Here is a 17,892-nt window from a genome sequence, read left to right as displayed (position 1 = left end):
TTTGTCACAAAAATACACTCACAAATAAAGCAAATGTGGTAAAATGTTAACAACTGATGAATCTAGGTGAAGGGTACATGGGTATTAATTACTACCTGTATTGTTCTTTCAACTTTTTTATAGGTTTGGAAATTTTCAAAAGTTGGGGGAAAATTCTCCCATGATTTCTTTCCTCTTGGTACTTTTTAAAAAAGCAGTTTTTTTGTTTTTTTGTTTTAACGTACAAGGAATATGTTAATATAAGGTAGAAAGAATTCTTAAAAGAATATAATGTACCCCTCCCCTCACGCTGCCTAAAATATATAGAACATTTACCAACACTGATGAAGCCCAGTGTGCAACAACAGCCTAATTGCTTCTCCCACAGACACAACCCCTATCTCCTAGCATATATGTTTCTGTTGTTCTCCATTTAAATTTTTGATCCACATTCAAATTTCTGACTTTAAAAAAAACACTATATTGGTTTCTGCCGGTAACATTAAGCGACATTAAGTGATATATTCTAAGACAATATGGTAGCAAAATCCATGGCATTATTCCTAATCACCTTTGCTTTCCCATTAAAAGCCCTATAACCTTTCTTTACCCTAGTGGCTAATAAGTGGATTACATTAAGGCAACAATTTACTTTTCAAAGAGCAGGAGAAACACACTAATTGCTTTTCTTGGCTCTTTCTCCTATACCTAAGGGTTAACTACCAGTGAGCAGCCTAGGACAAGAAATCATTAGGTTTCATCCTCCAACCCTATCAAAAAAGAATGCTGTATTTGCTTCCCAGAGGTTCTTTTACTGGCACTAAGATGCTTCATTCCCAAATGAAAACTGCAGAGATGATTATAAATCCAAGTGTTCCTTGCTACCCTGTGCCAAATGCACACAGAGCCACACAATGATGATTACACACACTTTTCTTCCTTAACTCTAGTAAATACATAATCTCAAGATTTGCATGGGGCCCACTTTAGTCAGGTCTCTGCTCAAATATGACCTTTTCTCAGAGGCTTTCTCTACAAAACCACCATTTATTCTCTTTATTTTTCTTCACAGCATTCCCACTAAGTGACATTAGTTGATACAATTTTGGGGGGTGGTGTCTGTTTCCTCCACTAGAAATTAAGCTCCATGAGGGCAGCGGTTTTGTTGCCTTCTCACTGCCTAAAACAGTGTCTGACAAAGAGGAGACACTCAGAAAATACTTGCTGAATAAACAATCTTAACTGAGCCGTTCAAATAGTTCCTCATCTGTGTTTATTGCTTTCTATGTGATAAAGAGAAAAGTTCAGTATTTGCAAATTTGTTTTTTCATCCATAAGAATAAAGAGAAACAAAGGCAAAGAAACAATATCACCACTATATTCTGCTTCAAAATAAAAACATTTCTAAAACATGGGAGCCTTGCTTGTCCATCAACATTACCTGTTTTTATCAAATACTGTCATTTGTGCAACAAATGTTTTTTCCCCATCTTCACGATTTCGTTTTCTTCTAGCTGGAAGTTCTTCATTGACATCTGAATTTGACAAACATTTCTCATGAATCAAATATTCAAGCAAAAACATCATATTTATGATATATAGTCCCTTCACATAACATACATTTATCCCAAATGAGGTACAAATAAACTTAAGTTGCAATATAATAATATCCAAACACTCTTCAACTTTATGTCTCAGCCTTATGTGTATGTCCTTACTTTTTGATATTCATTGACATTATTAACCCCACATTTTTGCAAATGTTATTTTCTGTTCAGAATGATCTTTCTTGCTAGGCAAGGAGGAAAAAACCCTCCTCATTCATGGTTACTTTCCAGGAACTCCAAAGGATACTTCAAGACTCAAAGATTATTTCTTCCAAGGTGCTTCTCCCCTGAACTTCACAAATACCTCTATTATACCACGTATCATTTAGCTGCAATTATATTTTATGTTTATCTCCATACTCTAGGTTATGAGCCTTTGGAAGATGGGACTGGATTTTTTTAATCATCTTTGTGTCCCCAGCACCTATATGTTGTTTGAATGATTACCTCAAAGGTGGATTCCTAACTGTTGGGAGGATACAAGGATAGATGTATGGTAAGTATAATAAAATGTTAATTGTAGACTCTAAGTGGTGGGTGGATAGGTGTTCACTACCAAATTCTTTTGTCTGTTCTGTATGTATGAAATTTTTCACAATAAAATGTTGAGGGGGGAATGAATTCATTGTTTGCTGAGAGACTAATTTAAATACCAGTATTTTCCATCCAGTGTTCAATATATATATATATACATTTTTTTTTTTTTGCTGCATGAAATGTTTCATCATACAACAATGAGAATTTTACAGAAGAAATACCTAGTACAACACAATAGCCAAAAGTCTAAAAGCAAGGCCAATATACCATAAAATAATTATCTCATTAGACTATAAGAGATTTGCAAATAAATAAAGGCCATGCTATTAGAACACATGCATTTATTTCTAGTTCTGCGCCATTTTTTCCTCTAATTATGAAAATAACTAAAAAAAGAAATATTTTGTACACAATTATGAATACTATGAAGATGTATTAGTTCAATCATTTTCACTGATCACCTTAATCTCCAACAAAATCTAGTAAAATTATTAAAATAAAAATTACCAATATTTTCATTGGTTTCTCCATTAATCATTCCATTAAACTCTCTTCTTCCTGGACGAGTCACTCTAAATAGCAATGAGTAAGACTTCACCATATGGCTGTTACTAGGTTCAAATTCATTACTGGAAACTGCAAGGGACGGGAAATTTCCAGGTTTTGTTTGATTGAGGTCAGGATTCAAAGGCACCTGCTTTTTACCTGTAGGAACTTGCCTTATTGGACAACTTACATCCTGCAAAGGCAAAGATTATTATATTTATTTATGCATATGCAATTGTAAGAATTACAATAAAACCTCTAATCACAGCTATAGGAAATATGGTGTAGGCCATGATTTCCAAATGGCATGCTAAAATTCTAACCATACGTCTGAAAATTGTGATGAAGCAAAAAGAAAATTTGGATCAACTATCTTTCAAATATTAGCACAATTGAGGATATCCTCAATGTAATGAAAATAATGATATAATAGTATATCTAATATTTAGCTGATGGTCATCTGAAAGTTTTAAGTTAGAAATATAGAACTAAAACAATGCTTAAAATATTACAACTCATGCAAATTAACCTTTTCCCCTTAAATATTCTATTTTAACAAAATGACTGATAGGACTATTAGAAATGAAAAAAGATTATTACAATAACCCCACTGTCAACAACACTGAGAAATAGTAAATCCATATATTTAAATAGTTTATAAGAAGTAACATTAATCATCTTATGAGTAATGTTCTGTAATTATATAACTAGAGATATGCTGAAAGAGCAAAGTTGAAAAATTGCAAGATGCAGAAGACCTTTTTAACAAGAAAATGTAGTACATATTTTAGGTAACTTCTTTTTAAAAACAAACAGAATACATGCTTATGGTCTTAAAATTCTGCTCTACAAGAATATAAAATGAGAAAAATAAAAGTCTCCTCCACCCCCCAGGTCTTATACTCCAGAGAAGACTAATATTAGCAATTGGTTGTATATATCCTTTGAAGAAAATATTTATGCCTATTATTTTTTTTTAACACAAAAAGGATCATACTATAGTTACAGGCACATTTTTTGCCTTAATATTATCTTGAATTTTCACATCACTACTTGTTGCGTATGGGAGTTGGGTGGGAGCGTGGAGTATTATTAACTAACTTTATAGAGTTTTTAATATGTACTTACACTGCTGTCTCCCATCACCTTGGTCTATTCCATACCAATGCTCTAGCACAGTTTTCACCGTATCACCTTACTGTGATTGATTTTGGAAGAGCATGAGCAATCAGAACCTCTATACAGGTCATTCTTTTTTTTTTTTTTGGTCTCACCACATGGCTTGTGGGCTTTTAGTTCCCCGACCAGGGATCGAGTCCAGGCCCCCTGCAGTGGGACTATGAAGTCCTAACCACTGGACCGCCTGGGAATTCCCTCCCATTCTTAAAATACCCAAGGACTTAAGGCTACTAAAAGTATATCTGTTGGCTTTGGTGGGTTGCCCAGGAAATTTAACCACCATAATACTTGTTTCTATGGTGAAATGATTTCATCTTATAAATAAAAATTTGAAGCAATATATTTATAAGTTAACGGCTGATAATGCTAGAAACAGAAATTTCTTTGCCTGAGAGTAGTGTTACAAGATAATCCTTTTGGGAAACACTCTCTCTTAGCTCTTATTTAAAACATTAATGTGTACAAATAGCTAAAAAAAATAAGCTAAGAGACTGGAGTGGCAGGAAGCAACTGAATTTATCTCCTAAGATGCTAAAAGATAGCTTCTTCCCTTCACTGTCATACTCCTGTAACAGAAAGTTTTATGCAGATACCTATAGCCAGATTAGAAAAAACATGAAGATATGGCAGGTTGGCAAAAGAGGTTATCAGTTTTACAATTCAGCCATCAACATATTTAAAAGCTTTTAAGGTTTATATGCATAAACGATATATATGCATAAATATATTCAATGAAAAAAATTATTCCATTTCATCTACCAGTATCATCCTATACATTACCTTTCTTTTTTTGTGGCAAACTTTCACAAGCAGGACTTCCAGGGTAACAGAATTTTGTTCATTTTCTGAATTTTGTGATGGCTTATCTAAATAGAAAATCAATACTTTAAAATCTATTTTACACTTGATCTTAGCCAAAAGACCGAGAAGTGATTAAAATCTATTTTTAAAAAATAGTATTTATTTTCCTAAGAAGTCTGAGAATTTACAAAAAAGACTTCCTATAATGAAGTCTTCTCAGAAGTTTACTTATTCCTTTTTCCCACAATCAGTTTCAAATTTGACAAATACAGTTAAGGCTTCTTAGTAGAAAGCGCAAATGAAACAGTTCAGGAGAGGTAACACACAAAATAAACATTAAAAAATTTTTTCCTTCTTCTAAAATCTATTAGAAAAATTATTTAGTTTAAGATACATTTAAATTGAACTGGTTACTATTTTACATATTTCATTTCATTTTGAATGCTCAGATATTTAAACTAAAAGGCTCTTTGATTTGATCAAAACATAACCAAAGGGATTAAAAAAATAGTTTTCAAAAAATATTAAACATAAAACTTACATGCCTAAATGGGATAGCAAAAATCAAGACATTATTTACTACCTAGGGAAATCTCTTGGTTTATAATGTTTAGAAAATTTAATTTTAAAGTAATAGTCTATATTCTCTATATCAATGAACTAACAAAGGCTTCTGCAAATTAAGGTTCCAGAATACTTCCCTACAGCTTGTCTTTAATCCCAAAGGCATTAATAGTCCAAAAAACTTAAATATTTAATCATCCATTCATCATTAAGTTCCTAATATATCGAACTACTATGTACTTCTATATAGTTCTCTATATATTATAGATAAATCCATGAACATACACAGAAATAAAATAATTTTTGTTCTGAGATTTTGGACAATACTTCTTTCTACTTGAAAACATTCTTCTTACTCAGGGTGTATACATAAAATACATTTCAATCAGTCTCTTGAAAGTTGCATCCAGGATAAAAATAATTTAACATACCAAAAAATAACCAAATATCTAAAATGCAGTAACAAAAATACTCTCTGAACAATACTCACCATGAAAATAGTACCCTAATAATCTTTGTGTATTCATTCTAAGCAGTCTCAAGTAGTAATTGCTAAACAAAAGTCTTCATTTAAAAACAAAAGAAAAAATAATCATATTTTGGGGATTGTGATGTTGCTTTTCTATCCTGATTTCTTAAAAATATTACTTCTTAAAAAAACACTACGAATATACCTTGAATAGACAAGGGAGGCAATATATCTGCTTCTTTCCAACTTCCACTAATTTCAAAGTTAAAATGGGAAATTATTTTCTGGAAATAGAAGTATCAACAGAGTTTACTTTCTCATTTACTTCAGTAATATCAAGAAAAAAAAAGTTCAAGTGAATTTGTGCAATTTTTGAACTTTTTTGTCATGTAGATGGGAAAAAAGTTTATCGTACCATGTTTCAGTTAATTTCAACTAATTAATTCAAGTAAATTCAATTACTATTAATTAATCAAATATTAATTAGTAAATATTATTCGATTAATATCCATCAATGATTTCAGTGATGAATAATTTATATGTTTTATAGAAGTCCCTGAGAACAAAGGGCTAACAAACCTATAAAATTCAAATTATAAGCTTCTAAAGTATTAGAGTTCATGTACTTTTTAAGTATCACAGAAGACCAAGTATGATGAATGATTAGAAATATGAACTCTACAAGATGATTATAAATGATTTAGGAGGAAAAAAACCATGAAAATGCTACTGAGGTTACTTCTATATAAAAAAATAGACCAGATGTAGGGCAAAACTAGAAGTAAAGTTACATTAGCTGCTAATACAGATATGACCAGACTTCAAATTTCTTACATTAAAAACCTGACTAGTTATCAAACTGTTCTAATATAACCATTCTGCTTATTATTAAACTTTCTTACTAAACAATACCAAGGATGACCAACTTGACCTGTTTCTTATAAAGGTTTTATTCCATTACATGATTATTAAAGGATACACATACAAATTTAAGATGGACAAGCCTAGAGGCATTTTATCCATTCTGAAACCAACTGAAACTTTACCCAGTATGCTTTCACCTCTTTTAATGAAGTAACATTTAAGACTATATAATTTTCTTTATATAATATCTAACACATTGATATATCCCATTGGTAGCAGTGGTTGTTTCAGTTGTTTTATTATTGTATTAAAAAAATACTCAAAATGTTTATGCAGAAAGGGCTCTACTCAGGAGACTCTTCACCTATTCCAGGTTCTAAGGCAATTAATTACAATTCTCATCATTAGTCTTTATAACTTAAAGTTCGAAAAACGTTGGAAATAAAAAATGACAAAATCTAAGAAATTTAATTTCATTACAAGTCCTTCCCATTATTTTCTACTTAGGATCTTTGGAATGATGGCTCTGAGTTGGGTAAGATAATGTTACACAGCGTTTTTTAAACTGCAATACTTAGAGCCCTAAAAGGTACGGTTGAGCGGTAAGAGCCAGAATTTCATCTATTTAGATATGAGCCAGATGAAGCTAACGTTTACCTTCAAGAATGATCCCACACAGCACTGATTATTTTAACAATTTAAAAATCTACTTAAAACTTAAATGGACAGCAAGACAGCAATAAGAAAACCAGGCGATGAACACAACCTTATGTATAAAGTCTACCTACAATTTTTAAAAACTTTTAAGGCAGAGTTTCTTATTTATTTATTTTTATTGAAGTGTAGTTGATTTACAACGTTGTGCCAACCTCTGCTGTACAGCAGAGTGACTCAGTTACACACATATATATTGACACATTCTTTTTTTAAAGCCAGAGTTTCCTAAAACTTGTTCCTCAGATGACCTACTTCTGAATTACCTTGGTGCTTTATTAAAATGCAGACTCCTAAGCTCCACCAAAACCCTGCTAGATCTGAGTCCCTGTAGTATCCCGGTATACGTACTTCAAACAAACTGTCAAAACGTTTCTTCACACACTAAAATTTAAGAACTACTACTTTTAAAGTTTAATGAGTTGCAAGTTACCTCCTCCACATCCCACCACTGACCAAATAAAGCAATAATTGAAACTGTTGGAGAAATCCACTAAAGAGAAATTAAATTATCAACATCAACATCTTTTCCATTAAATATAATTTTATGAATTTACATGCAAATTTTTTTTCAGTCACAAAGGTGTTTTGTTGTTAGAATGCCAATATGTTTAAGTACATACCATTTTTGTGGAAGAAACCAGTAAATGTAAGCTGCAGATGAGCTGACAAGCTAAACAGAACAAAAAAATTTTATCACTTTAATATTCTATAATAAAAATAACCTCAACTTTAAAATATAACACTGAAATCAAAGCTACTTCAGCTAATTTATAAATATTTGGCTGTCTAATTCCTAACTCTGTTCAAGCCCATGACTCCATGCTCTCCCTGTTAAGTATGACATCCAAAACAGTGTGCCTATACACATTAAAAACACACACATACATACACACACACACACACACAAACAAAAACACCAAAGAAGCAAGGCAGAAAATAACAGACCACCAAATAAGAGGCAAGATAATTTACTGTGCTTTAGTGTTCTACCTATAAAATGGGGACAGGTTTCCCTTCCCACCCGTCAAACGGTAGCTGAATCCAGGCAAAAGTGTTTGAGTATTTTCAAGCTATGGAATTTCAACCTCCCAACTAATGATGCAGAACCATCACTTTCTACTTCAATTAGGGATGAAATATACAATTACAAATCTGCTATAGATTTGTAATTTACTGTTTCAACTTGTCATTTTCACTTTTAGTTTTAGAAGCAATGAAAAGGAAGCATAAACTATAATGATCCTTTTGTTTTGAAAAATATTTACTACCAATGGAAAAACTATTAAGTTGGGATAGAATAAACAAAAACATCAACAGGCTTTTGTAGTACCTTTAAACTGGAAAAAGAGCAATCTATCTCGTGATCAGGAGCCATTCATAACTTTCCAGAACAGATGTTGGGAAAAGGGAAGCAGTACTTTTACTCAAGAAATTTACTAAAGAATCAAAGTAAATAGCAGTAAAAGGGCAATAAGGATCAATAAAGGGTATGTTTTTGTTTTTTTTTTAAATGATGGTGACAATCTATACATTCTTATCATCAGAGGGGAAGAGTTATGTAAAGACTTTGAGGCAAGAGAGCGTTAAGGAACAAGTAATGACTGGAAATGAGGACATATTATCAAGAGGTTAGCTTTGTAACTTTGCCCAGGACTCTTCTTCTTCTTAGAGAAACAGGAGGTAAGTGAGATATTTCAACAGAAGATGTGAGGATGCCTCTATTTTCTTAGTGAGGTAATCTATGAAAGTGTATGCTAAAAAAACTACAGGGTGGGGGTCCTGAAGGGCATTTCTAGAACAGTACTAAGAAAAGTATGCTAGGATATCAGTAGAGAACAAAATGACTATGGCGGAGTAGCAGTGTAAGGGTCCAAGCAGAGTTAGAAAGCATAAACATAGAAAGGAAAAACTAAGAATAGCAATTATAACTTAAGTCTCAAGAAAATAAAATGGGATTCTTGAAAACAGGTAATTCATGTATATTACTTTCTGACACGTATCAGATACATTTCAAAAACACAGCCGGAGTGGGGAGGGGGAGGGTTGACTATAAATGGGGCATGAGGGAATCTGTAGGGTTTATCTTAATTGTAGTGGTTGTTACCTGACTGAATGCATCAGAACTATATACCAAAGAGTGAACTGGACTGCATATAATTTATACCTCAAAAAAAAAAGTACATTAAGGGGATCAACTGTAAAGGAGCTCAAAGGACTTTTTCAAGGTAATGAAAATGTTCTATATCTTAATTGTGGTTATGCTTGTGCGAATGCATACATTTGTCAAAACTCAAACTATATACTTAGGGTGAGTGTATTTTATTGAATGTTAATTATACCCAAAGTTGATTTTTAAAAAGTATATCTACCATCTATGAAATCTACGTGCCATTTTACTAAAAGATAATTAGCATTTTCCTATCAAAACTGTTCCATAAATGTAACCTTACAATGCAGAATTGGTGAAACTCCAAAACAAAACTGAAAGAGAGAAATATTCTACAGTTTCCATGTTAGAAGATAATCCATTAGTCACAACCAGTCTATCCTATTCTTAGTTGCTTCAGTTAAACCTACATACTAAGGCCAGGTAAATTTTCTTAAAATGATTTTGTATGAATCATTCCTTTCTCCAATTTTCTAATGGGTCCCCAACTGCGAAATCTTTTGTCTAACTGCTGTCTGTAATACGGTTCCCATTCCTTTTTACCTCTACTAAAGCCATATATAGGAAAGTAGAATAGGATGACAAAATCCAAGTTTGAATTCTGGCTCCAGTTATTAGCTGTGACTTGATATCTATAAAATGAGGAGATAACCTCTCTCAAGATTGTGAGGCTTGGATAAAATACTAAACAATCCATCAAAATACCCTCTCCCTCTTCTACAAAGACCCATCCCCAAACATCCCAGAGCTTAATTTCCTTTACAAGCACTTGTATTTACCACTTTGTCACAATTTTTTCATACACATTCTCTTTTGACATATCAGTGTCCTTAGCACCTAGCAGTGTCTTACAGAAAGGCACTCAACAAATGATTTTCAAAAGGATAATGATGTCCTCCCTAGAGTAATAAGATTTTTAAGGTCAGGGATCAGGACCCATTATACTGTACTACTTATAATATTATTTATATTGTTTTTATAGGGAATGCGATTCTAAGTTCCAACTGTGAAATGACAGAAATACCTTGCATTGATCTACCCCAGAAAATATTTTAAATTAGTGTTATTCAAAACATGGTCTGCAAACTGAGGTCATTCGGGAAACTGTTACCATTCCACAACAAGGCAAGAAGTTGAGAATAAGACTTTAACCACTTTCATAAAAATTTAACATTGCCATAACATCCAAGTATGTGATCAGTACATTTACAAAAGTATCCATCTACAAAGGACTGGAAATTAAAAACAAACAAAAAGGTCACCAAAGGATGGTCTGAGACACAGTTTTAAATGCTACATTATAAGTTAAATAAGATGGCAAGCACATTCAGCCACCATTATAAAGTTTCTTTGAGAAAAGGAATTCCAAATTTCAATTAACCAACTTAAAAAACAAACATGGGAATGTGATTTGCTATGCACAATTTCCCCTCCTCCTTCCCTTCCTAAAAGTAAACACTCTTGATATGTATCTAGAATAAAATGTAACAATGAGGCCTAGTTGATGGCTGAATCCAAGGAAAAAGGGCAGTTTTCTTTCCCTTTCTGATTTACCCTCTTCCCTCTCTTATGGCTACTGTGTCTACATCTTAATTGGTTAAACTGGATCAGAAGAAGGGAATGAGAAGAAGGGAAGAAAGAAACATGGTCAGGCCTATTTAGTTTTAGGCAGCAAAGGATCTAGCTTAGATGATCAAGGTAAGATATCAGATAAGGATTTGGTTCATCTTTGTGATGTGTTCCCTATCTGTATCTTAGGAAGCAAGCAATATGGCAATAGGAAACTAGAGGGGGAATGTGAAATTTGGGGATAAGATTCTAAACACAAGTACCTGACAATTCTAAAGAAGTCTGCAGAATAAGGTTAAGTAAATTTAAATTCATAAGGGACTAACATTTTGAGATGAGATTCATGTAGGAAACTCAAATTTTAAGAACAGCCAGATCCCACAGAAGGACCAACATTTTTATGCAGGAAAGAAACCAAGATTAGTGCCTTGAATTTGTACACATTAATCTGATAGTGGCAGGTGTAAGGCTTCATTTCTAGGGTCATGGCTGTATCACCTCAAAATAGCCCAAGTGTGATGATAAGCTATTTGGCATCTAATAACAGTGTGTTACATTTCATGCTACGATGTATTAGAAAGCTGAGGAATTGGTGACTGCATCAAGCCCATTATTCTAGAATCCAATGTCTCTTTCCAGGTTCAGACCTAAGGATGAGAACACTTTGTAGTGAGAAGATAAAGTTGAATGAGGGGTGGGAGTCCATTACATATAAATGAATCACCTCCCAGAAGTATTGTAGACACAACATAAAGGGATTATTGTAAAGCCAAAGATTATACAAGAAGGAACATTTTAAAAATTTGTTCCTATCTGGCCGTGTTATATCTGGCCTCATTATACAGTGTATATATGTATACATATACATATACATAATATATATGAAAACTGTGAATGTTAAGATGACTAGTGTTCTTATTAGTACATTGCTTCACACTGAAGACTGTATGTATCCAGCTGTTTCTAAAAGATGTTTATTTTCTTTAAGAGTAAAAAAACAGCCACTGCATTCAGGAAAAAAGAAAGTCAATAAAGATATGATTGTTTTGGGGAAAAAAAATTTGTTCTTAAATACTTAGATTTTAAGAATCCTATACGTTCAGTGGTGAATGATAAGGCATCTTCAGGAGTAGGTATGTACAAAGAAATCTATGGCCCAGATTCTGAAAAACGAACAAAACTTAAGTTTGAAAAGATGCTGATTTGAAAACAACTTCAAAACTTACAATCAAGACAGAACTGTTAAGAAAAAAAAGAGAAAGGGGAGGAAGACATCAGATCTTATTATGGTGGAAAAGACATACAATCAACTTAAAAAGCAGCTTGAAGTTTTAAAAATGCAGCTAAATCTACAAAACAGGTGGCTAGGAAAACACCATTAAGGCAATATATCTATTTAAAATAATTTATGGCTTTCTTAGGATAAAGACCAACATCCTTAAATAGCCTACGAGGCTCTGCATTATCTGGTCATGGCCATCTGCTCTAGCCTCATCAAATGTCACTCTCCCTACTCTCTCTAGTCAGCTAGTCTGGCCTCAAATGAGGTTATGTATAATATTCCCTTTATCGAGAATCACCTATCTGCTCACCCTCTATCCCCATTTTACTCCTATATTCATGTTTCAAATCTCAACTCATTTCTTCAGGGAAGCCCTCATTGAACATCACTATTCCCAAATCCAACTCTCAAACAAGAGCTGATTCTCCTGCTTTATACACCCATAGTTTCCCTATGTGTACTTTTCTTTCCCAGCACTTATTTTATAATTATATTTATTATACAATTATGTCTTTTTCTCCTAAATGCCGATAAGTTCCATACAGGCAAGGTCTTCATCTGTTTTGCTCATCATTATATCCCCTAGGACTTAGTATAGGGTCTGGGACATGGTACACTAAGGAAATGGGAATCCCAGAAAAAAATCCAAGACTTTGTTACAGTACAAAAAGACGATAAAAGGAAAATTACTAATTCAAAAGTTTAGGTTGTAATAACAACAACAAAAAGTGATGAAAGGTACTTTACCTTATCAACCTACTAAAAACATAGGTTTGAAACTATATCTAGTAGATATTCTAGTTCAGCTACCTTTGGAGGGGATTTCTCCAGCTACTAACAGTGGACCAGGAACAGAAAATGATTAAGTGGAAATGCTTCTAATTTGACCACAGGAAATACTTTTGGAAGCAATTCCAATTTGGAAATCTTTTCATGATACCTTTCAGTCAGTGGAGATGCACTTAGAAGACAAGAGTTATGACTAGAGAATTTCAAAATTGGTAGGATTAATAGCCCAAGAGACCCCCTGGGATCCTGCTAGAACAGAAAACTACAGAAAGATCAGAGATTTATACCAATAAACCATGGTGCTTGGTCAAAACTCAAAATAAATTCAAAACCCACAATATATTGGCATGCCAGAAACAAGAGATGGAGAAGATAGAATATAAGGCATGATATCAGAAATTCTAAAAAGAAAATAAAGATATTTTAAATATACATAACCACACCAAAAGAGCAAGGAGAAAGATTAGGAAAAACCTGGAGACTAGAGGTCTGGTCACTAGAGTATGTGAAAAACCTGGTCAAATAGTGTGACCACTATGAATTTCTAAAATTTGCTAATTGCTGTGGAGTTTTCAGAAGCCACTGTTCAAGAAAAGAAACAATCTTCATAGTTGGTGGGTGTTATGCTTGAGTTTTAAGGTTACAAATGCAATTCTGGTCTATTGTCACAAATGGATACCTTGAAGAAGTGAAAACCATGAAATGTCCCATGTTTCTTTTTTCTATCAGCTCCTTCCCCTAATAAATTATCTGCCATTATCTGCGACAAGTAAGACAAATATAGATCTAGAGTATAAAACACAAAAAAGATCCTGGAACACCAACTTTATTTTGCACAGACAATGCCAGGAATTTGGTTTTGTTTGTAAGTCACTACAACTGTCATAAACAGGTCAGGCATTTGACTGTTCTAAGCTTTGGGCTGTAGTACTACAGTAATTTGGGGTATCTTGATATTCTCCTGGAACTTTGAGAATGAAATACATTGGGTTTGAGAGTGGAGACATTAAAACTGTGGAAGTACTAAAAGAACATGAGTTCCAGTGGAAGACATCCAGACAGTAGCTACTGAACAGACCCAGGATCCAATTAAACTGAACAAGATCTCTATGTTTGAGATGGTAAAGAGTAAAAATATAGATGGAAATACCTTTTTGTATATGATTTAAGATTTTAACATTTACTAATTAACGACATGGAACAACAAAGGTTTATTTTGTTCTCTCAGAGAATTTGCCCATAGATTTTACAAGTAAAATTTTACAATGCTGGCATTATATACTGGTGTCTAGAGAACTTCTTACAATCCTATGTGATAAGTTTAGTAGACCTATTGGTCTACTAAACCAATTATGCCTAATTTGAGATGAGAAATACACTGAAGAAATTTAAGAATATAGGGCCTTGGGGGTAAACTTAAAATGAAGCAATTTCTCAATTAATTTTAGTGACTCGGGGAGCAACAATGAGACATTCAAAAGATGTGGGCCAGGGGGGCGGTTGAAGCACCTAGTATAGTAACTCAGTACCTCCTGGGTCTAAAGTGCCTCACTGGGTATTAAATAAGCATGGTCAGCTCCAACAGAGTTAGGTCTGTCTCAAAAAAAAAAAAAAAAAGAGATCTTGGGTGTTGAAATGACCAACTCACTGGTCCCAGCTAGATCCTAAAGAATGAAAAAGTTGTTTTTCAAAATGACAAGCAGAAATTCTATGCAACCCTCTGATGTTTCTGTGAGTTGGTTAACAATACCCCTGTTATAGTACTGGCCTAGCTATTGAACCCATTGGGTCGAAAGAAATATAATTATTGGGTGAGTGATTATTCAGAGAGAACTGACCAGTATAATCTATCCTCCTCACAACACACACTATAAAGGAAGTTCTGTAATATTTATCAAAGCCAGTGTCACAATGAGATAGTAGTAAGGTTTAGCAGTGATGAAGGTGGAACCTTGATGGGGAAGATGAAGAAAAGAGTCAAGTTTTCTTCTTCTTGGTTCATTCTTCCTTCTCACATGAGCCCTGAAAGACCTGGAGGGCAAACTATTAAGGTGTTTAGAAGAAAAGAAGTGAGGATGTCAGATCAGGCTCTGACTACAGCTTTATACTTTAAGTTAAAAAGGCCCTGAGGATCCCAAAAGCTCTGTCCAGGGTAGGTGAACAGCCAAAGATCTGGAATAGAAATTCAAGCAAAGAATAGAGAGTGCATGCGCTGGGAATATTCTCAGTCTTTATAAACCTGTATTGTAAGGTATTCCTTGGGCAATAATAGATTAGGTAAAGATTTGGGATCTCAGCTTCTAGAATGGATTATCAAAGTTTATTTACAAATCAAGATTGCCTAGATATGGAAATATAAATTACACTTCAGTCCTACAAGACTGCAAGATACTGATACAAAAATTTTAAAATGCAATAAAAAAATTCCAGTAACAAAATAACCTAATTGAAAAGGCGAACTTAAAATAAAAGCAATTGAAAAAATGACATCTTATACTAGTCACAAAAATGAGAAAGTATAAATGAAGCATCATTAAGTCAGTGTACATCCTATCTAAATTGGTAAGATATGATTTAAAACTTCAAGAGAAAAAGAAAAATCCATGTGGCAATTTTCCTAATTCCATTTTTTTTCAAATCTAGTATTTTTAGTTCTACATTCTTCCTAAAAGTAGTCAATGAATAAACAAATACCACCCAAGTCCCTGTTTCTCTTTAGAATAATATTCAACTTTCTTTAGTTTATGTATGAAAGAATAAATAGAAGCATACTGTGTAGCCTAGGCAGATATTAGGCTAGTCAGAACATTTAGGGATTAGTTCTGGGTAACATATGTGAAAACAGACAGTAAGAAGATTCCATCCAAAGGGCCAGGTTTCTGAAACTATCATGTGATAAACATATTTCAAATATAAACTAAAGGTAAGAATATTTTGCCTGAAAGATGTAAATAAGAGCAAGGACAAGATGGGAAAAAGAAAGAGAGAGCCTCTCTCAGAATTGTAGACGATTACTTAGAAGAGATGTGATGTTGTGAAGCACCTGGCACAGCACCTAGCGTATACATTGAGTATACCATAAAAATGAGTCTCCATCATTCTTTAGATGAGGTAGTAGGATTAATACTAACTACAAAAGTTACAGAAACTTTGATTCAGAATGCAAGAAATTGGTAGTAGAGAAAAACAATAATGAACAGAACTGTCTTAGAAAACAGTGAGTTCCCAGCATTAGAGATATTCAAGATGAGGCTTAAGAACTGATTCTCTGCCAGGGATGCTACAGAAGAAGTAATCCCTGATTTGTGTATGAGTTTGGACCAACTGACATCTAAGGTTCATTCTAACTCCTTACAATATTGAGGTGACCACTAGGAAAATGATCACTGTACTTTTTCCTCTTTCCTCAAGTATGTCACTTAATGTAAACTTATAGGTTATCTTACCTATGAGATTCTTGCTCTCCTTTCATTTTCTCTACTTTTGATAACATATCATCAACTTTAAATGTTTTCCTGGAAGAAACAGATAAACAAAATAATCACTTCTCAACTGGGAAAAACAAACAGATTACACTTTATTGTCACTATAATAGGCAAGTTGGAGATCTGATTTTATTTATAATAAGATAAATTATGGGATGGTTAGCCGTAACAATGAATACTATCGAGACAGTGTACGTTGTAATACAGCAAACAAGCCTTCAAGTCCCATCTCAAATGCTAACTTTTCCACAAAACCTTTTGTAATTATTCCCAAACCAGAGTGATTTCTCCCTACCTATGGCACTTGGTTTACATTTATTTTGACATTTAGTCTCCTAAATGTGAAACTTGCATAAATATTTTATTTCTACTAGATTATTAGCTCCTGAAGGGCAGAGATTTGTTTTCTTCAAGGAAAGCCACATAGTCCTTGGCATATTGCCTTATACTTGGTAGGTGTTCAAGCATCTGTTGGACTGAGCCAAACAAATGCAAATTATGTATATTTTGAAACACTCATATTTCCATTAAGTAACCTGACAAATATGGATATTCCATAAAACAAATATGAAGTTAGTAAAACACCCTCAAAGATTAGCAGCAATGGCTAAAGTTAAGTATGTCATTTTAAAGAGATGGTTGTCACCATCATGAAAAAAATTTGAAGTTTAAAGGACATACCCATCAAATCGTAACAAAATTATCAGCTTTTAACTTAACAACTTTAAGAGAAAAAAGTAATTTCCAATAAAATAGAAGCTTATATTAAGAATAACCACACCCCTAGCAAGCAATTTAAGAATGAATGGATTCTAAAACAAGCCTCATCTTAGTTCTTAAGGTGCTCTACTATATACATTTTCTAGAGGCTGAAAAACTAGACCCATATATGTTAACTGGAAACAAATATTTCTATTTATACTCATATATTTTCTTCAAATTTAGAACTTGGAAAGATTCATGTATTCTTGTAAAACTTGAATTCAGATAGTAGAAATTACTAATATGCTCATTCCTCAAAAACAGCTATTGTACTCAACTACTATAATAAAAATTATCAGTAGAGAAATGTTAATTTAAATATATTGTAGTAAAACACTGATAGGAAGAGCAGAATTGATACGATCTATATTTCAGGTGAATAAATAGCCTCCATTAACAAAAGATCTTTTTTATAAAAAAGCTTCTCTCTTTACCTTTAGAGTTACTGAAAACCTCAATATTAAAGTTTCACCCAATAAAGCATAGTAAGGAGTTCTTTATGAAGGATGGCAGGCAATACATTTTCAATCTCCATAGATAAGAGAGAAGAAAGAAGAAAAATGTAGGATTCTTTT

The 17,892-nt window shown here is 33.1% G+C and overlaps 1 protein-coding gene across 1 annotated transcript in view; it reads right to left on the bottom strand.

Annotated features, from left to right (window-relative positions):
* Nucleotides 1-17,892, bottom strand: part of SUZ12 (SUZ12 polycomb repressive complex 2 subunit) — a 36,267-nt gene that overhangs the window by 12,317 nt on the left and 6,058 nt on the right. The window contains exons 4-8 of the mRNA XM_061175396.1: nt 16,517-16,585; nt 7,884-7,933; nt 4,629-4,714; nt 2,631-2,862; nt 1,421-1,514 (exon numbers count right to left, since the gene is read on the bottom strand). Coding sequence (XP_061031379.1) covers nt 1,421-1,514; nt 2,631-2,862; nt 4,629-4,714; nt 7,884-7,933; nt 16,517-16,585 — 531 coding nt within the window. The remainder of the gene's footprint in view (nt 1-1,420; nt 1,515-2,630; nt 2,863-4,628; nt 4,715-7,883; nt 7,934-16,516; nt 16,586-17,892) is intronic.

This window comes from Eubalaena glacialis, chromosome 19 (assembly GCF_028564815.1).
Source record: "Eubalaena glacialis isolate mEubGla1 chromosome 19, mEubGla1.1.hap2.+ XY, whole genome shotgun sequence".
NCBI classification, from domain to species: domain Eukaryota; kingdom Metazoa; phylum Chordata; class Mammalia; order Artiodactyla; family Balaenidae; genus Eubalaena; species Eubalaena glacialis.
Note: the sequence above shows the minus strand (reverse complement) of the source record. Positions and strands in the feature narration are given on the sequence as shown.